Source organism: Cyphomyrmex costatus, unplaced genomic scaffold, assembly GCF_001594065.2.
Source record: "Cyphomyrmex costatus isolate MS0001 unplaced genomic scaffold, Ccosl1.0 scaffold882, whole genome shotgun sequence".
Classification (NCBI taxonomy): Eukaryota; Metazoa; Arthropoda; class Insecta; order Hymenoptera; family Formicidae; genus Cyphomyrmex; species Cyphomyrmex costatus.
The window spans coordinates 522336-544536 of NW_017280466.1; the positions used below are offsets into that span (position 1 = coordinate 522336).

Genomic DNA, 22201 nt, shown 5'->3' on the forward strand with positions numbered 1-22201 from the left:
TTAAAAGATTATTCATTTTTCCTGAATGAAAGAAAAATCATCGTCTATTTTTAAAACCAGATAATAACTTAAAAAGGTATAATATATTTAATAAATATACGTATACGTGGAAAGAATGATTTTGACGAAGTTGCTAAAAATTTAGCTAATTTCAAAATAATTTTATTGAATCATCAAAATAATTATGTAAGGAGCAAGCAAGCTGCGAAAAAATTTTGATATTGCAGCAATCAGCTTGAGTGTCTTACATAATTATTTTGATGGTCAAAGCAAAATATTTTTAAATCTGTATTTAGCTCAATTTTTAGCTATTTTAGTAAAATTGCAGTTTTTTCCGTATATATACATGTATGTCTTTTTAATTTATTATTATTTTAAAATCTGTATTTAACTCAATTTTTAGCTATTTTAGTAAAATTGCAGTTTTTTCCGTATATATACATGTATGTCTTTTTAATTTATTATTATTTTAAAATCTGTATTTAACTCAATTTTTAGATATTTTAGCAAAATTGTTTCTTCTGTACATGTACATGTATGTCTTCTCTTTAAAGAAGAGGAAAAATATATACATAAATACATATAAATATAACATACACATATGCAGTGCCAAAAGTCAATCAGTAATTTTATAACTTATATCGCTTAGATAAAAAACCTTCACATAAGGATGTATATATAGTAAATAAGTACTTTTGAATATACGAACTCGATACTTTAGTAAAAAGTATCGAGTTCTTAAGTCGATTGTAAAAATTAATTAACTTACAACAAGAACGTTATTAATTTATAATATAAATTGAAAAACAGATTAACAAAAATTATCGTAAAATTATATGTTAATCGAAAACCGTTGACAACCACTGTACATGTAGAATAAAAGTTAGGATTTTTGTGCAAAAGAGGCAAATTCTTCTTTATGCAATCCAAATACGTTCCAATTTCTACCGTAATTCGGAGCGAATTCTTTCGAGGTTCGAGAGACGCACTTAAATTACTCAATTGACCGCCTTATGCAACTGCTGTCGTCAAAGTACGATCGTAATTTTTCGCTGCATATAATCGCAATAAAAGCATCATTAGGCATCGATGCACAGAATAAATCGATATAGCAACGTGATACTAATCTAACAAAGGTAACATGATCAAATGCTATGCATACGAAGCACCCATTTAACCTCGACACTTCGAAGATCTTAACATCCAGAGGAAAAATTGTGTTGTAGCTGCAGAAACTCGAGCAATCATAAGTCAATTATCATTACGATGCATGATGCGTGCTTGACACGACACCGTTAATCTTACAACTCTTAATTAAAGAGTCAATTAGTTCGAGAAAGACAATTAAGCAGCACGCGTTAACTTTTCTTCCCGTTTTAAAAAATAATCGCGACGCCTTCTACGTATAATAAAAGAATAATTGCAAGTATCTTTCCGCATTTTAATGCGAAAGGCGTAGTGTTCTCGGTATGCAAAGCGCAGATGAGCAAAGCGCGATAAATAAACCATGAACGCAACGCATAGTCGTCAGCTACGAAACAACAAATTTATTTTATTGGAGCGAAGTAAACTGGTCGATAAACTCGGACGGGTGTAATTTTTCAATGGCTCGTGGCACGCTCCATAGACTTTCATCTTAGCCCAAGCACCTCGATAATGAGACGGAACTTTAGCATATAATCCTTCGCCTGTAATTAACCGACCGATGCCCGCGTAAATGAGCGCAGTTGACTCGCTTGAGTGATCGCGAGAACTTATTTTTCCGCGACGAAAAAGTTTTCCGTCGTCTTCGGTCAAGGATCTCGATGTTCGAGAATCCAGAGGGAACCCAAGGATTCCAATAAAAGTATATCGATTTCCGAGATTAATCCAAAAACAAGTCCAAATAAAAAATATAAGATAGAATTCTTCAATAACTTTATTTGCGCGCGAAGAATATAGCTCGTTTTCGGTGAAACTCGCGTGTGAAACTTCGCCACGCAAGATATTGCCGGATGACAGACCTTCGTGTATTAATGTAAAAAAATCGGCGAAAGGGTAAAAGACGACAGCCCCGTGATTTTCACGTCGCCGCCGGTGATTTCAACGGTCAGCAGCTGCCGCAAATGCATAACCGCATGCAAGCAACGCGCGAGCGTGCAATGTCATCGCATTCGCCGGCGCGATCGTTTTTACAATCATAACGGCGGTCGATTGATTACGTGACGATTATCGATTGACGGAGTGACTCGAGACTGCTGATTGAGCTTCATTGTATGGATATAAGAATATACATTATACACAGGACATATTCAGAGGAAACAACTGGAAAATACAATATTTATACGAAATTACAAAATATCTCGCATATTATTCTCTATAATGAAAGATTTTTATTCAAGGATTTGGATTTCTTATAGCGAGAATTTCGATAAATCAATGTATTTGAGAAACTTCGAACCCTAAAAAATTATTTAATTATTTAAATAAAAAAAAGTATCTGGTAAAGAAAGTACTTTTAATAAATATTTGTTTTTGAATAGTTCTAATTGCAAGTAAATATTGTATTTAATAAATGTAAACACATATTTGATACAAAAGCCATTAATTTTATTTAACTATAATCTTTTTTTATTGGGTAAATATTTATTTACCGTAAGTAAATTGTTGATACCATTCAAAGAGAAATATATATTAAGATTTAATAAATTTCTTTTTTAGTGCATTTGAGACTAATTATACGGTAAAATAATTACAGTTAGATTTTTCATTTTTATAATTATCACATAAATGAAATACAGTTATTATAATTACAGCAGTAATAATTATAAAAATGCAATTATAGTCACAAATACCAAACAAACTTTTCTCTTAATACACTGATTTGAATCGATTATTAAAGTCTTCGTGTACTTGCGCGGGACGTTTTTTGATTCTCGAATTTTTCTTTTGAAACATTTAATTAACGTTGCCGATTGAGGCACCGTGTATATTTATCGCTACATGCAGACAGAGCTATAACACGATTAGAATCATCTTGCAGGAGAACTGCACCTGTAGTCGTTCATCTGTGACGCAGTTGTAAGGGATATCTGTATAGCACATGATATATGCTTGTTCATAGCGAAGGATTTAATCTTCGAGGGATACGTGTACCTTCTCCATGATTAACGTATCAAACTCATAATAAATCTCGTGATTATAACGAGTCTCTCGCATCATTCCATATTAGACGCGACTACTTCGAAAAACGCTATTTAAACTCTTTCTTCTTGTTTGAATCCGTGTTTAATTAATCCGTGCGGGTATAGATACTTAATTGATTCTGGTTTTTGAGACGGCAGAATGAGATAATCGTAAATGAGCCAATTAATATTCGCGCACGTAATTTATAATTGGATATTAATTGACTCCCTCGCATTAATAGTCATCGAAGTTGAAATTGCGACCTTGAAACTTTCGATAGAGCACATCAAACCGGGAAATTTTCGAACAATTTCGGAGCTATGAGCCGTCTGCTGAACAACGCGCCCGTTATGTCGGGGAATGCAGCGATTTACCGTGCACGGTCGCTTCGACGTAACTTCTCTATCGCCAAGAACAGTGTGACACGTGGTACGTCTTGACGATTTAGCCAAATAACAATAAAAATAAAGGACACCGGTACGCGAATGGCATAATCATCGGAATCCCGATCAACGTAGCACGACGTGGAAAGCAGGTCAGACTTTAATATGATCTTATCACGGAGAAAGAACGGTTTTACTGAAGTATTTTAAAATTTCGTTATATTTAGAACTGATTTAGAAATACTTTATTAGATAATTTAATCGTCAAGATAATGATATAGCATGCTCAAACTGGTTACTGGAACATCAAGCTTTTTACAGCATTGCTCATCACGTTCAAGTTTCCCATGTAATTATTTTGATAGTACAAAATTATTTTCACGTCTATATCTAATGAAATATTTAAATATTTCAGCAAAACGTTTCCATATAATAAAACGTCGAGTGAAGCGCGGAATTTTTGCACGACAAAAACAGTACGCGACGCATTTATTAATTTCCGCGTCGTATCGCGTACCGTATGATTGGATTATTGTTCTTGCAATTTCTGTCTACGATAATTTCGTCGGTTGTTCCGCGAACGGAATAACAACTGCCGTCTTCGAGAAAGTTTCTTTCGCGAAATTTTCATGATGTAATTAAAATAAACGGATAAATTACATCAATCAGATGCTTATCAATTTATTATTATTGTTATATATATTAGGTGTACAAATTAGTACGGTTGGTTTTTTGTGTTCAAAAATGCATTTATTTCAAAACAAAATGAATGAACGGATTAATTAAAGTATTGTCCATCGCTGGCTACTACTTTTTCTTATCTCTCAGGCAATTTTCGAATTCCATCTCGAAAAAATGACTCTTTGGAGACGATCATCTTTTGGAAAACGGACCAAACTAATTTGTACTCCCAATATTTATATGACTCCTTTTATCTCCTCATGTAGAGCATAGGAACGTCTACAGGCCTCTTCCACTTTTGTTCGAGGCCTATATTCGTTTCTCGAATCAAATTGTTTTTAGATTTGTGGGTGATTGATCCACAGAATCCTACCTCAGTCAGATATTAAAGACATATATCTATTGATATATACTGATATATAGGACCTACAATTTAACGCCGAATCCGAACGGCGCTGATGATTATAGATCTTTTGATCACCACGTGGAGCCATTTTTTGGATCATTAAACGCAAAAAAATCGCGTTTGGGCGCACGTGGGATTAAACTCGGATCTACAGATCGCGAATCAATCGCACCGAGCAGTGAGCCACTCGACACCACAATATTTACATACAGCAACAAATTATTATACACAAAATTAATCTCTTCTCTCGCGATTTAACGATCATCAGCACCGAGACTCGCAAGAAAACAAACAGCCTGTAATAGCTCTCGATGGCGACGCGATGCAATTACATGACGCTTCGAAAAATATACCGTGATCCCTTATGGCCTACACGTACCACTTATTATCACGTGGCATTGCGTAAGAACTGCGTGAGGAATCATTGTCACTGGTGTCAAAGAATTCATGTATAATTATATAATTATAACTCGCATGTTTTGATCACGCAAAAACTAAAAGCTAGTTCGACTGATATAAAAAAAAACAAATATGTATATTGACACTTGTATTGGTGGAAATTGAAAATAAAATTATACAAGTGTTTTATATGTAGAATTAATGTACAAGCTGTATGTAGCTGAATAAATTATTTTATATAGTTATTGCAACTATAAAACGGTTTATTCAATTATTTATGTTAATTCTACATGTAAAATTTGTATATAGCTATCACGTTTATAATTGTTACCAGTTGCTACCGCTATCTTTCTCTGAGTGTGCTCTCGCAAATCGTGTCAAGCTAGTGTGTGTCCGATGCACTTACATTTACATAATTAAAACCAGCAAATATAGCGCAAATATAATCAGCCGTTATTTGTCGTTATGCCCTAATTCGCCACACAGCGGTCACGTAGATAAACCCGATTCATCAATAAAAAGTCGGAAACGGCTTTCGTGCTGCGAGCGCATGTAAAATTTGCATTCCTACGCGCTCGACCCGCGATACTCATCTAGTTTCGTATAATTATGTGCTAATATTATAAATTAGACTTTATTAACGTTAGATATATCAACAAATACTCAAATTACTAAACGTTTCGACAGGGATAACGATTCTTTTATTTTCTAGATTTAACACGTCGAGTGAAAGTAATCAACTCGTTCTAAAATGCTTTCAAAATTCCTCTGATAAAATCTCAATGGAATTTTAACCGTACTATGGCTGCTTCCTTTTCAGGAGATACAATCGATACAAACGTCGTTCTATCCTCTTCAGTGAACAAGGATATAGAACGATACTTTAACCATGTCTCTCCTAAAAGCAGTCAAATTCCTTAATAAAATTAATAGGAATATGACGAATTTATATTATATTTTGTTGCTACAATTTTTAATATAAACCACTTCCGAGTATCTATAATTGAACTGGTTCAATTAGGACAAAGATTTTATTAGTTCTTATTTTAAATTTTGGTCTCAAAATTATGTAACCTTAATTATATATTACAGAAATTTCTGTGTATAAAACATTTATTTTATAAATGGTATAGTTCCAAAATAATATTATATTACTTATTTTGATATTTCAAATGTAAAATAGAATATTTTTTATTTTTGTTTTTTTTTATATGTATAGATCACATGAGATTATTAGTATTAATTTAATTATTAACGAAGATCTACACACAAAGAATATTGTTTTATGTTCAAAATTACTTTAAGATAAGAGTAGAGACAATTATTTAAAAAATTACTTCGAATGTTTAAGTTTTATTAAAATTTTATTTGATACTAAATAAATATAATTTTATTTATGAAATGTTGTTTTTAAATTAATTTTCTATTAACTATGATGATGTTTACTAATTGAACCTTTGGTCCAATCAAGGATACAAATCATATTTAAGTAATATCTTTTGTAGATTATTTTATTATCGTTGAAGTTGGTTTCCATCATATCAACTTTTTATAAAAGTAAGTTTTATAAAAGAGACTGTTTATAATAACCTTTTCGTTTTTTAACTTTCACAATTTCAAAAATATATTTAAGAAAAAAGGGGCCAATATCGGCTATCTGATCCTAATTATTCTAATAATTGGATCAAATAAAATTATTTTCAGATCTATATTTCCCTAAATTTTTAAATACTTCTACAAAATTGCTTTCCGTGTATTGCTCAAAAGCTGCAGTATGCACTGAAAATCAATGCGGTTTTTGAAAGTGACAGCGGGGGTGAAGGCGGGGCAGCGATCATCATTTTCACCCGCAAGATCCGCGAGAGACGCCGGGTTTTCTATTTATGTCCGGCTCGAGAAGGTATCGAAATACGAAGATCGGTATCCCGCGAGATCGTAGCGGGCCGCAGGCCGTAGCCAGCCGGTCGGGCGAGTGAAAAACGGATGGGAGAGCAGTCTCGGATATACCACACCGTCTCGGGGCCCCGCGGCTAAGACACCCTTCTCTCTCTCTCAGGACCCCGATTACGATTGCAAATCAACTATAATGGACATAAATGCGTACGTGAACTTTCGAATGCATGTTCGATTTCATGTTTTCTAAAAAGCGTTATTAGCGTGGAAATAAGTAACGGATGATTGCACCCGGAGAAAGTGAAGATAATTCGATCGATCGATCGTTGACCTTCGGAGACACAAATTTGAGGCGCGATTAAAAAATTCACTTGACCAAATTAATTTAGGATGAGATTGGAACAGACGCGTGAAACTAAACATAATAGATTCTTTCTGCGTTATTCGAAAACTTCCCTGATTAATTTGTCATAATAATTACATTCTGGACAATTAGATGTAATCAAAATGATCTTATTTATATCCTGGATGAGATTATAAGGAGTTATAAATGCTTCGATATTTATTCTCAAATAGTAAGGTATTCCCCAGTAAACATCAATTAAAAATAACTTAATTATTATTAGTAACATAATCAAGTTTTAATTTCACATTCAATATAAACATAATATATAATACATGTACGTAGTTACATTGTGTGAAATTGTATTTTGTTATATGTTACTTTTAATTAATGTTTAAAATAAAAATCATAAAATTCGAAAAGTCCACGTTACTATTTAAAAAAATCTTGTAAAGTTTCAAACCAATAATCATATATTTATATAATCGGTTCTTATCGGTTTTTATAATTGTAAATATCGGTCTTTCTTCCATATGAATTTCTAAACAGCGAATATTTGAGAATATTTTCCAAAGATGCGGCTGTTGAAATTCCCACGAATTTATATCTTGACAAGAGCGAAGTAAATAAGAAATCGTATCTTCGTCATAAATGTCACAATCTAACGGCAAGTCAAGTGTACCCGTCACTGACTCCAATTCCCAAGTAAAACACAAAAATTATAATATATTTCATCATATTTCATCTGAGATTTATCACCTTATAAATAACTTCATAAGTTTATTTTTAAGTGATAAATGATTTCATAATAATCCTACAATATTATGACTCAAGATGTGATTAAGTCTCACACTGCAAACTAATTACAAATGCTTTGAAACATTTGGTTGAATCAAAAGAAAGAAACTGACTTTTTACGAACTGACCAATCACAAAAAATGCTTCAAAGCATTTGTAGCATCGGACCTTTAATTGTGACCAGTCTTTGTTTTTTAAAGATTTTTTTGTTATCTTAATAAGTAATGTCTTAAGATGCTATTTTCTTATTGGTTTATGACATCTTAAGACTGTACTTAATATGGTCTTAAACAGAGATCCTGTATAACAGAGTTTGGTCATAAACAATTTTGTCAAAATAATAGTAAGAAAGAAGGGTAAATATGAAGGGGTGAAAATCATAATGACATAAATCACTTTTTGAAATATTTTTTAATTTTTAATTTTTGGTAATGTAAAGGATTTTCTATTCTGTGTTTTTACATTTTTGTCAAAAAAGTCATAATTAAATAATTTACATCTCTCTCATTATAGTTTTCACCTCTTCATATATTGTCTCTTTTTATGTGTATTATCTTATTCGAACTTATACTATTTTACTCATTCTCACTTACTAAAGTTGATAAAAACAAATATAAAAATCGGTCACTGACGATGGCTGCGTTCAGCAGAGCAAAATAATCATTTTTTTAAATTAGCACTTAGTAACTCTTCAATATATGATTAATTCTTGCCTTTAGTTCCTTGCTGGATTTAAATGTAGGAACCCAAAATTATTATAAAAATCATTAACCGATTAAGGCCCAATTTCACAATTTTTTTTCTCATCTCTTTCCAATTCTAGAATCGAAAAGAAATAAAAGGAAAAATAAGTTAAACCTCGATTAATAGTTAACTATGAGCTGTGGCCTAATTTTCTTTGCTAAACGCAGCCACTGTTTGGTTCCCGCACGGTGCCACGCGGGACGTACGGCCCTGGGCCCGGGCCCCGAGCGGCAGTGGTCCGCGGCGCGAGCACACACGTTCGTCCCGTCGTTCGGCTCGGTCGAGTCCGTCGAGTCCGCCGCGTTGCGTCGGATCGCGTGATCCACGTTCGCTCTTCGGCGTATTTCGACGTTCTTTTCACTTCGTTTTGTGGCCGCTTGTGGGTGTTTCCTCGAGTGTTGTTTTCGCGTCTGGGTCCATCGGGTGTCTGGCCCGAAGAAGATAAAGATGGAGAGAGAGATCTTCGCGTGTGTGTGATGCGGCAAGCCGTGACGTCGCGAACGTCGTCTCGTACTGCGTGGCCTCGAGACGGAGGGACACCATCTCGTCGCCTCACGCTCCTGTTCGCGTCGAAGGAAGCGTGTCCACGCCGCAGCAAAACATCGCTGTCGTCGTCATCATTTCTTCAATCGTATGCCTGATCGCGAGATCGACCCGGATCCGCCCGTCCGTTCCTCTTCCCCTTTCTCCCCTTTTTAATCTAGGTTCTTCCAGCGTCTTTCCAGGTTTCCTCCCACACCGCAAACCGCCAAGGTAAATTGGCGAATTCCGTGCGCTTTCGCTTCTGCGAAAAATTCCTGCGAACAATGAAGAAACGTCACGATCGAGGCCCCGTTTTTCCGCGTCTCCCTGACGCGCGCGAGAGAGTTACAACTCCCCCCTCTCCCCCTCCCCCCCCCCCCAGGTTCTCGCGATCCCCGCGTTCCCCGCTGCCGCGTGCTCGTCTCGCACCTTCGTTTCATCCGCGAGCGAGCTGATTATTTCCGACACGCACGGTCGGATTTTTTCCACCCTCGCGAACTGTTACTCGTGTGTGTTAATTTGTGCCCGATTTACGCGTGCCCTAAGAAAACAACCATATTTATCTCGTTTTGAGTGTAAACATTTTTGGGGTCTCAAGCAACGTCAGTAGGTTTACGGTTTATATGTTCATTTCCGTCAATATATGTAGAAATGTGTAAATCAACTTTGGCTGGACTTTTTGACAGCATTGTCGATCGGTGCGTATGACAGGAAAGATAGGGAGAAACACCTGGCCCGCTCCGTCACGAGTCACGTTGCACTTCCGGGGGATCTGGAATTCGATTCGAGGCGGCCGACCGGCGGCCTATATCGGAGTACTGTTATTATAATCGACGAATCCGCGTAACGGTGCGTCGCGACAGGGCGGCGCGAGTTGTTTATATGAACTGTTGTTTACGCGCGAAAATTAGCGTGGGAAGCAAGATCCGTGACATCAAAATTGTTACCCGATTGCCTCTTTGATCCACTGAATTGTTGACGCGAAGTCTGTTCGTGTGGCTTGCACTTTTTACATAAAAAATGTTCGCTTTCTCTCTCCTCAACGCCTAAATATACAGGATATTTCAAAATTTTGCGACTCAAAACAGCAAGAAAGTTTTCGAAAAATTAAGTAAAATAATTATATTTTATTTTTATTTTAAGCAATAATTTCTGAAGGAGGTATAAGGATGGGAGTACAGAGTCTTGCATAACGCATAATGCATAACATATAAGAAGATGAACTAATCAAAGTCCTTCATTTTTTTTCTTTTCCATAGAATAAAAAAGTCTGATTGGTTCATTTTTTTTTATGTCTTATGCAAAGATCTGTCCTCCGACCTTAAGGTATGTTTGAATGGTTACCTGTGAGTAAATTATAATAGTGAACGCGCGGAAGTGAGCGCTCGTCAGCGCTCATTGAACTACCGCACGCGACCCATGGATACGTTGGTCATTTAAATGTAGGGGCTCTTCTGCTAGGAAACAATGAAATTTCAACGAGAGCGTTTGACCGAATAGGGTCATAAGAGCATGTTGGAGCATATTGGAGCAAGCGACGCGAACAAACCTAGTGTCAGACACAGAAACACTGTGTAAAGTTATTTAAACAATGCTGCCAAATTTTGACAGCATACTGGTGATCATGTAACTTTTTCCCCCTAGAGCGGCAACGTGAAAAGTGAAAATTTTTTGCTGTGTCATGTATATGTACATATACAACATATATACATAAAAAAATTTCACTTTTCACGGTTCCGTTCTAAAGAAAAAGTTATGATCGCTGTCTGACGTTTTTTTTTTATCTTTTTTAAATAGTTGGTAGCCATATATTTGACATCCAAGCCTCAACTCAAGCTTTTTATCCGTGTACATTTGTGTTGTATTTTGTTGTGTTGGGAAATACCCACTGTGTTAAACCCAGTGTCCACGGTGCTAGAACTCGCTCCGAGTTTTTAAATCCAGAAATGTGCAGCCAATCAATATGTAGTTTTTACGGAAAGACGGCAAGTTGATTGACTGCACATTTCTTGGATCGAATTCTAGCACCGTGGACACGGGGCTTTAAACATTTGCTGGATAGTACCGATTATCTGTGGCTATATATAAGCTCTCGTTATCTCAAAAATTAAGGCCGCAGCACACACTTTTGCATGATGCATAATGCATGTATAAGAGAATTAACAAATCATAATTCTTCTTTTCCTCCCACTTCACGGAAGAAAAGCATTTTGATTGGTTGATTCTCTTATGCGTCATGCAAAAGTATGTGCTGCGGCCATTACTGTTTAAAATAAAAATTTACACATTTTTTTAACTCAAATTTTCAAGAACTACTTTACTACTAGTATTTTGAATCGCGACTTTTGGAACACCCTGTATACTTATTTCGTTTTAAGTGCACATATTTTGGAATTTTGGAGAATATCAAGCAACGTGAACGGATTTACGACTTTTGCTCATTTCTATTAGCTTTAATCTCGGTTTAATTTACTCTTCATCTTTCTCTTTAAGTTTTCAAAATTAAAATAAAATTAAGTTGATACGAGATTAAGGTTAATTTACATTAGTGGAAACGGGCAATAATCGGCTGACAGACCGACGTTCGTCTTACGGAGAAACATTCTGAAATCCGCCTTGCTTCCAGAAACCTGTTCTTTGCAAGCTGAAAGCTGGAATGAAACCTTTCGCACCATTTATTCTTCCTCTTTTCCTTTCCGCCGTCTAATTACGTTACTTATCTTATTTTAAGTGCAGAAAGCATTATACGCTGCAGCTACAAAGTGCAAACTTTAAGTTTGTTATTTATAGCTGAACTGTTTATTCTCCCTCTTTTTCTCTTCGATATTTAATTATACATTCACCTCACTTCAAGTGCAGGAAGTGTGAAACCTGGCGGCAGCTGCAAAGAACGTTTTGTAAAAGCCAGCGGCACACGATGCTTGTTTTCCTGCTGGATTGCTAGCTGGATCAGATTCTTGCCATCGGATTGACTGCGATAGTGGCACTGTCATCACCGCAGCCAATACGGTGGCAAGATTTTAATCCAGCTAGCAATTCAGTAGGAAAACAAGCATCGTATGCCGCTGGCTTAATATTCCGAGATAATTATTTGGCGTGAAATTTAAAATCATATGGTATTTTAAGATTTTTCATTCTATGAGCCGGTTGTTCCACCTGTGGATAAACCTAATAGACGTGGTGATTTATTTATAATAATAAACAAAAGAAAAAGCGAAAGAACGAGTAAGGTGAAATTTGAAGCTGAAATTTATCTAAAAGTGAAACAACACTGCTTATAATTTCTAAAGAAATCTGATGAAATCTGAAATTTAAATAAAAGTAATTATAAGGCTCTATATATGTATAAAACAGTATAAATAAAAATAGGGCAAAGAGCTGAAATTTAAACTTTTTAAAATTATTTTTTAGAAATCTGTAAATAAATTTAAGTATTTTTTAGAGATTTTCATAAAGGATACTTTTTATGAAGGAACGAACTCTGTCAAGTCATGCGTTTTTTCTACATATGAAAAATTTTTTTGTATTTTTTTCAGACTTTCCTATAATCTTCTAGTCTTTTTTCGAACCTTTTAATAAAGTAAAATCTAAAAAAGCATAGTCTAAACGAGACTAATAATAAGTTTTTAATTGTCTTTATTATTACATCTAGATTAATAAATTAATAACATAAAAATTGAGCTTTTCTAATGTTATATCCATTGAGACCCTTATTAGCATTATATTATAAAAGCAATCACATGTAAAAAATTAGTTAATTCCACCGAAACCTGTTTCTTCACAAGAAGTGTATGGAGTCCTTTAAAATGTGATAATCACAAATGCTTAAAAATATAAGATATTTTGAGAATTTTTTATGCAAGGACAAACAAAAATTAATTAAAGTTTATTTCAATGTAGATTGACTTTAATCTCGTTTTAATTCTTTATCTTTTTTAAGTAATTTTTAAAACTAAAAGAAGGTAAAAAGTAAGTTAAATTGAGATTAAAATTAACTTACATTTGTAAAAATAAGCATTAAGAAAATTATATAAAATATAGTTACTGATTAGTTGATCTACAGCAAAATTGTCATGTGCAGTTCTTTTGAATACTAAGATAGATATTGGTAGAATGTCTTTTACATCAAACTATTGTATTGATCTTGTGCTAATTATTAATTGTCAGGATCACCTTGGCGAGTTGGTATCATGCCTGCACCGAAGATGTCAGTTATCGGTGATTCCATCAGATTGGTTCCTGCTGGCAGTCCCGCCCTCTTCGAGTTGTCTGCATTAGGCTTCAGCAGCAACGAGATCGATGTTCAGATTATAAGTGAGTATACTTATTAATTAACAAATCAGTCTGTTAATGATTTCGAAACAACAATACACAATGGTGTTTGACACATCGGGTAAATTGTAGCACCTTCGAAGAGGCATATTCCTGCGAGAATTGACGAGGAACCCGGGCGATCCGGCGAGTTCCGCGTTGAGTTCACGCCGACTGAAGTAGGCAGTCACCTTGTGGAAGTTAGCATCGCGGGACAAAAGCTACCGGCTGGACCCCTCGTCGCCAAGGTGTACAACAGCAGTCTAATCCAAGTTACTGACGTACCTAGCGCCGTAGTCGGACATGCCTGTCAATTCAGAGGTGATACATCAATCATACTTTCCTTGACGACAATTTTTGTTAAAATTTTTTATATAATTTTTCAAAATTTTTATATAAATTTTAGAATGTTTTAGAATACTTATATGATTTTTGACAAAATTACAGATTTTTATTGTATACGAATCGGAATATTTTTTAAAATTCTAGAAAGTCTACATCTTTTCATACAATTTTTATATATGTGAATTTTGAAATATATTCTAAGATTTCTCTCGTTTCCCCTTTTATAGTTCCTATTTTATAAAATCTGAAAGAAGAAATTAAAAATATTTTTTGAAAAGTTTTCATAAATTTAAAATGTGTACATACAAATTGTCTTAAAAGTATTATGAGATAATTGAAAATGTTTTTTATCAAGATCACATCTATAAATTATGTGTTTTAAATTTATAATATTTACGCAGTGGATGCCAGCGCTGCTGGAGAAGGTCAATTAGAGATCTCCATAAATGAGGGAGAGGTGCCCAATCATGTCCAAGTAGTAGGCGGTGGCCGTTGCCTTGTATCCTTCACTCCCGAGGTTGCTAAGCCACATTATATTGATATAAAGTTTAATGGAGAAGCTGTACGTGGATGTCCTTTCGTCTGCAATGTGTCAGACACGAGTAGAGTTACGTTAAGTTTGAACCATTTAGAACTGATTCCGGTCGAGCAGCCTGCCAGCTTCCACATGGGAGTCGACGGAAGCGGTAGCGCAGAACTAGCGGTTTATGTAAGGGGTAAGTTATATGCATCAAAGTATTTATTACTCCATGAATACAGTGGGAATTTAAAAAATATAATTTCTTTAATATAACCTTTAATATTCCCTTAATGTAATATATTTCAAGATGATTAAAAAGACCTCAATAACATATTTATACATTTATTTAATGCCATGTAATCAGATAATTATATCTAGTAACTTGCTAGATAAAAATAAATTTTTTAAACAATTGTTCTTTTAAGGACCAAACAGTGAATTGCCAGTTAAAGTCACTGGTAACGTAAGCAGCGGTTTCACTGCGGAATTTATACCGAAGGAAGTGGGAGTACATTCAATTAGTGTGGAATATAATGGTTATCCTGTGAACGGTACGCCGTTTTTGGCTAAAGCATTCAACGCAGATAAAGTGCTAATCGGGCCTGTAGCTAGAAGCAGTGTTGGACAACCAACTCACTTTACTGGTAGGTAGTAGCTTCAAGCATTAAATAAGTGTTTAATTTTCAAGGTACATTAAATATTTTTAATACATCAAACTTGAGTTTAATTGATGTAACATATCTTGTCAACAGTTGATGCAAGTCAAGCTGGTGAAGGAAATCTGGAGATCACGATATCGGCTCGCGGCCAGAACATACCGACGCAAGTAACACCGCAAGGAAACGCACGGTTTTCTGTCAGCTTCGTACCGTTCGAAGCATGTGAGCACGTTATCAACATTGCCTTTAACAAGAAAACCGTGCCTGGCTGTCCCATAGTGACAAGGGTGGGCGGTGACAGTCATGTAACTGTGAGTGGGCAGGCATTAAGCAGCGCTGGATTGGGACGGCAAAGCTATCTCACTGTCAGTAACGTTGCCGGTAGCTTGGAAGATTTAGAAGTTAACGTTGAAGGTAATTATTATTGCATGAAATTGTTTATTTAATACGCACGAGTCACAAATTAATTTTCTTTTGTTAGCACGTATGTTTGCTTTATTTAAGAGACTGTAAATTATATTTTACCAGTATTCTGTACAAATAAGGTTTTCCTGAAATATGTGTTATCGAGGCTTTCTCACAAAATTTTATATATCTCTATTAAAGAACATCATACACTTGTGACACATGTATGTAAATGCACAAAACTGGCACGCAGATGCACACACACACACACACACATATATATATATATATATATATATGTATGTATATGTTATCACAAAAGTGCACAAAAGCATCTATGTATTAATTTACCTTGTATTTAATACCAGAGGGATTTCTTGTTTTGTTTTTAATGTCACGAATATCGACGTAATTATCGTGGAGACTTGTACAGAATTGTTCATCAGTGTCTTGTTAATCTCTAGCTTGAGAGCAATTCTCTCTCTGTTGCAGGTCGGCCAGCTTTAAGACTACGACATTACTAGACTTGTCAGAAAAACTAATCTCCCTTTTATCTTAATTTATGGATTAATGCACACGGTGGTGGGTGTTCTTAACTCAATTTTCTCAAAAGTCTTGCACAAGGATAGTTTAATTACCATACTTTCCTCTACTCACACATTTCTCTTGTAGTTGTTGGTTACCACTTGAGAATATTATGAGCGTTTAATTTGGGTTTTATTATTTTAATTCTACTGATGTGGGAGAGCTATGGAACTCATGTTTAATCCTTTATAATCACCCACTTCTCTTGTGTGCTCGTGAGGTGTATTTGACTTATGTCAAAGCCATGTTTATGGTGCTATATATTTACTTTAAGTTGCGCATAATCGTTAAACGTTGCAATGCAAAAATATATATTTCAATAAACTGAAATTTTAATACATAACGCCTTAACAAGTGCTAATATATCTTCATATATAGCTAGCATACGTTTACATGATTGCGTTCAATCTCACGAATGAACGGAGAGCCGTTACAAAATATTTTTTTTCTACCTGATAACACTTAGTACATAATTTGTTTTTAATGTATTTTCGCTCTGCCGGTTGCTCTGCTCAACCAAGCATGATGGAAACGTATTAGAGGATGATTTTACATTAGTTTCCCCAAGCGCGTTCGATCCAAGCTAAAGCGAACTAAAAGTATAACGTATATATAAAGACGAGATATACGGCTTTCTCCCATTAGTCACAGTAACAATTTATTTATCTATAGCCATTTCTCACGCGTAATCATTCGCTTTCTTTAACGTTGCTTATTTGCGAGTTTACGTCATACATAACAATAGCGAAAGCGATCGGACTTGCGCGAATCTCTTCGCTGGCCGCTCCAGTGACCCTGCGATCCACCCCAAGTAGATGGCTGAACTCTAAATGATATTAAACGACTAACCCGCCGGACTTGATAGGACCCAATGGACAGGCCGTACCTGCTCAGGTCACTGACAACAAAGATACGACATGCAGCGTGGCGTTCACACCGAGGGTTGTCGGCGAGCATCGAATATCGGTGAGCTATAGAAACATCCCGGTGGTCGGCAGTCCGTTCAGCTGTAAGGTGTATGATGTCACCGCGATAAAAGTGAAGGATGCGAAACGTGGTGTTATTGGAATGCCCGTAACTTTTTTAGGTGCGTTTTTATTACATGATTGTGCCTACGAAATAAATTCATACACAAAAAAAACGATTTTGTTGAAGTACCTAAAAATTGAGCTGGATATAAATCTAAAAATAATTTTGTTGGATCATCAAAATAATACGTAGAATGTTTAAGAAATGCCTGAAAAATACTGCAGAAAATTTTAATATTTTAATCAATTTCAATATTCTCTACATAATTATTTTGATGGTTTAAACAAAATTATTTTCAAGTTCATATCTAGCTAAATGTTCAGATAGCAAAATCTTTTTTCCGTGTATGAATTTGTTGATGAAACTCGTTTTTTTTTTATTCTAGTCGAGACTAGTCAGGCGGGACCAGGTAATCTGGAAGTAACTGTAAACGGTGGACGTGTACAAACTTCGGCACAGGCGCAAGGTCCTCACACGTACGCAATCTCGTTTACACCCCGAGAACCGATTGTGCATACCGTAGACTTGCGTTTTAATCGGGAGGACGTGCCAGGCAGTCCTTTTAGCTGTCAGGTATCTTATTTCTCGTTCTTCATCATGAACTCGTGGTAAACTCAGCATGATAGTATTCTATTATTTAAAATTAAAATTATCTTAGTAATTTTATATGTGTTATATAATGTTAGAGGATCTAAATTTTATTAACGGTTTGAACGAACTATACAGGTCAGCGATACGGCGAAAGTACTGGTAACCGAGGTACTCGAGAAAGTATCTGTGAATCGTGTCGCGACCTTTACAATAGAGGCCGACACATCTCTCGGTACACCTGTTGTCGAGGTGCTCTCTCCCACTAGGGAGAGTTTATCTGTACACATAAAACAGAACAGTCATGGTACCTATACTGCTGGATTTACTCCAAAAGAAGTTGGTATGTATACAGAAATTATATGGAATTATTGTAAAATTACACGTATACTATTATTTATTTCAATTAATTATTCATAATGTATAGGCGATCACAGCGTCGAAGTGAAACTCAGTGGATCACACGTGGAAGGTAGTCCGTTTCTTGTCAAGGCTTATAACGCTGATAAAGTCAAGGTGACGGATATAAATAGCGGAGTTGTCGGAAAACCAATATTCTTCAGCAGTAAGATCATTTTCTTTAACTTTTTGGTAATGCAATAAATCAATGTTATGTAAAATGTGTAACAACATTCTAGTTAACGCCAGCCAAGCCGGGGCTGGAAATCTGGAGATCATAGTCGCAGTGAATGGGAAGAATGTTCCGAATTACGTACAAAGCGAAGGCAACGCAAAGTTCAGGGTTAATTTTAAGCCACAAGAAGCCGCTGTACATAGTCTCAGTGTTCGGTTCAATGGAGAACCAGTTCCAGGTAAGAAATTGAAAATAATTTATGTTTTATATGCATCGCTCTAAGAGGTTATTTTGTACAATACTTTCATTAAGAAAGTTCCAGCATGAATAAATAAGTAAGAAGTGAAGAAATAACTTTTTTTGCGATTTTTTACAAAACGAAACAAAAATAAGTAAATCTTTAATTTTTTTTTAGTGTGTCGATCTCCTACACGTTCCTAAAGTTTTGAATTAAAATTCAAGACACCCTATATTATTGCATAATTTTATTGGTCGTATCTTCAATTTGTTTGATATTAATATATCTTTCCCAGGTTCACCGTTTAGCTGCAAGGTAGTAGGTGCAGGTCAAGCAACAATTTCCGGTCATAATCTGAAGATGAGTGCTGTGAAGCGGCTGATGTCCTTTACTGTGGATCCTCAGACTCCATCCACTAACGGCGATGTTATTGCGACACCACCGTCAGGCATTGCTCTTCCTATCACCATCGAGCCCATCGATGGCAAATACAACGTGAGCTTTGTACCCACAGAAATCGGTAGACACAACATCAGCGTTCTAGTGGACGGCGAATCGATAAAAGGATCTCCGTTTGCTTGCAATATTTATGATGTAACTAAAGTAAGTTTCGAATTGCGTGTCTAAAATATGTTAAATGTTTTCAAAACTTAACGTTATCATAATTATTGTAGGTACACGTGTCCGGTCTCACGGAGGCATTGCTAGGCCAGGCAACTACGTTTACTGTCGATGCCGCAGAAGCCGGCGAGGGAACATTGGAGCTGGTGGTGAGCACGGAAAATAACACCGTCAAAGCCGAGGTGGTTGCTTGTGCTCGTGGTCTTTACGACGTCACGTTCGTGCCACAAACAATGAGTGCACATTATGTTAATATTAGTTTCAACGACGACAATGTGCCAGGTTTGCGAATGGTTCTATTGATAAATATTTACAAAAACTGACTTGAAAAATTAAAGAGATTTATTATTACTATTTTCTTTGTTAGGGAGCCCATTTAAATGTCCTGTCGTTAGCGGCATGTTACACGGTCCGTCGATGGTTCGAGTTGGTAATACGGCTTATATAGATTTGGACATGTCCGACTTGAACGGTCCTGTATCCGCGGAAGTAACCGGTATATTATTTGCCTAAATTGCGATTATTAGATCCTTTTCAAATTTAATTATTTATAACGTGCTTTATGACTTTCTCTATTTTATTCAGGTCCGGATGGAATAATCATTCCAAGTATGTTAACCAAATTATCATCAAGCTTATATCGCGTGGAAGTTCGAACGCGACATGTGGGAACGTATAGCATAATATTCAACGACGGACACAAGATGGTTAGTTCGCAAACACTCCAAGCTTTTGATCCCGGCAAAGTTTCCATCAAGGAAATAGCGGACGCGATTTGTCATCGGCCAGGAACTATTTTAGGTAAATATTTGAATGTTTTAGTTTTAATAATTTAGTAAGTATTAATTTAATAAAATATAAATTATTTTTTAATAAAAATACAAATAATGTTTTATTTTTTCTTATACAGTCATCGCATCGAAGGAAGCAGGTCCAGGTAAATTATCTGTTAATGTGCGCGCCGGTGGTGCAGATGTGGACAGTCTGGTGAGAGAAAGGGAAAACGGTGTCTATGAAATTATATTCCATCCCACACGAGCTGCGCCTCACAGAATTCACATAAAATACAATGAAGTTCATATTCCTGGTATTACATCTTTATGTTTCTTCAATGGAATTATGTTTTTTCAATAAAATTATGTTTTTTTCAATGAAATTAAGTGTATTATAGAAACATCAAGATATAAATTATAAAATTATAATATAATTTTATTATCATAATCTTGATATACTTATTTTAATAATGTTTGATGCATTCTAATTTAGCTAAAAATAATTTAATTGATTTGCAGGGAGTCCGTTAGATGTGACGGTGCGTGGTCCTACGGGAGGACGGGAAGTGACCGCGACGGGATTAGGTCTGTATCAGTCATGCATCGGAAAAGTAACATCCTTTACGATTGAGACTCTCGGACGTCCGGGCAAGGAGTTCGATGTAGTCATCAGCGGTCCTCAGGGTAACGCCGTACCTGTACGTTGTTATCAGCATCGTGACGGCAATCTACTCGCTGAATTCACAACGAATAGTGTCGGTAAGATTAGAGAAAATTGCAACATATGTGAAATGTTTTGAGAGAAAGTGAAATTGAAATACCATTTATCTCAGGCACGTATAAAATCGACGTGTTACACGGTGCGAAGCCAGTGCTGGGCTCGCCATTCTTCTGTCAAGCCTTCGACGCTGCTAAGGTGAAGCTTCAGGAATTGGGTCCAATGACGATTTCCGTTCACGATCACATCGCATTCAAACGTGAGTGATAGTTATAATGCGTGCATCGCATACATTTTTTATATGCGTTATCAGTATAATAGAAAGGAAAATTAAACCAGAGATGTGCGTTTACACGTAAAATATAATAATTTACATCTATGTAAACGGTACATAAATGATTTTATGAACATCTACGTAAATAATTTATGGGGGATCATCAAAGCCTATATTTTTTGTTGTTACACTAAAAACTGCATTAAATCTTTGCTTAAATATTTATTTATCAAAATTACTAGAAAGTTAAATATATTAACACAATCATAAAATTTAATTATTTCTTTATTAATTATTTTTTAATTATTTCTTTTTGTGTTATATCTCTAATTTATAATAACTTACATATATTACATTGCTTGTATTGTCTACATAAAAAAGATTCATATAAATTTATTATAAACAGTGCGTAAATATTCTATGTAAACGTAATCTTGAAATATACAACCCTGGATTAAATATATGTAAACGGACATAAGATACATTTTCAGCAATTATAACAATTTTATTATAGCGCAATTCGTAAATTAAAAATATTATTAATATTTTCTTCATTATTAGTAAACTTAACGTAAAAATTAACAAATGCACAAAATTATACAGTAAAAATGGATCATCGTAGAAAAGGTATAATCAATTTTATTATGAATTTTATTCACTTAACATTATTATTTAACAAGACCTAATTAATATAACTTTTTAATATTGTATTTGTTATATGGTTTGCCTTTCTAAAATTGATATCTTTCACGCATGATTACATATAATTTGATTTTTATTTAGAATATGAACTGAAAGATCGTTTTCACTCGAAAGAAAGTATCGACACACCTAAATTGAGCGATACCATCGAAATAAAATTTTATCAGTTAAGAGAAAAGAGGTAAAATAGTGATGTTAAATACTAAGTAATCATCTATAGATGGATCGAACATAAACATGCGAACAGGCATAATATCACGCTTACTCGAGGCGTAAATGTATCTCTTGCGTCCGGCGCTCTTATGTAAATGTGCTGCATACGCATAGGCGGGAGAAAGTAGCGAATGTTTTCTAGTGCACCATAACTATGCAGCTACGTTTCAAGGCCACATCTGGGATATAATCGCAGAGCAGATAGCTCAGGCACACATAGACTACTTTCAAATAGCCTTGCGTTATACGCATAATGAACAGTCCGATACACATCTTGTACGGCGCGATACCAATTGAAGTGCGCAACCGCTC

At 35.3% G+C, this 22201-nt stretch overlaps 1 protein-coding gene across 1 annotated transcript in view; it reads left to right on the plus strand.

Moving 5' to 3' along the window:
- jbug (filamin-type immunoglobulin domains fbug) overlaps nt 1-22201 on the plus strand; it is a 45339-nt gene that overhangs the window by 18313 nt on the left and 4825 nt on the right. Inside the window, exons 14-30 of the mRNA XM_018549776.1 lie at nt 13502-13648; nt 13739-13966; nt 14392-14706; nt 14936-15154; nt 15263-15583; nt 17025-17246; nt 17574-17761; nt 17915-18119; nt 18204-18341; nt 18415-18588; nt 18884-19191; nt 19263-19491; nt 19577-19705; nt 19795-20010; nt 20120-20296; nt 20502-20741; nt 20816-20959. Coding sequence (XP_018405278.1) covers nt 13502-13648; nt 13739-13966; nt 14392-14706; nt 14936-15154; nt 15263-15583; nt 17025-17246; nt 17574-17761; nt 17915-18119; nt 18204-18341; nt 18415-18588; nt 18884-19191; nt 19263-19491; nt 19577-19705; nt 19795-20010; nt 20120-20296; nt 20502-20741; nt 20816-20959 — 3600 coding nt within the window. The remainder of the gene's footprint in view (nt 1-13501; nt 13649-13738; nt 13967-14391; nt 14707-14935; nt 15155-15262; nt 15584-17024; nt 17247-17573; nt 17762-17914; nt 18120-18203; nt 18342-18414; nt 18589-18883; nt 19192-19262; nt 19492-19576; nt 19706-19794; nt 20011-20119; nt 20297-20501; nt 20742-20815; nt 20960-22201) is intronic.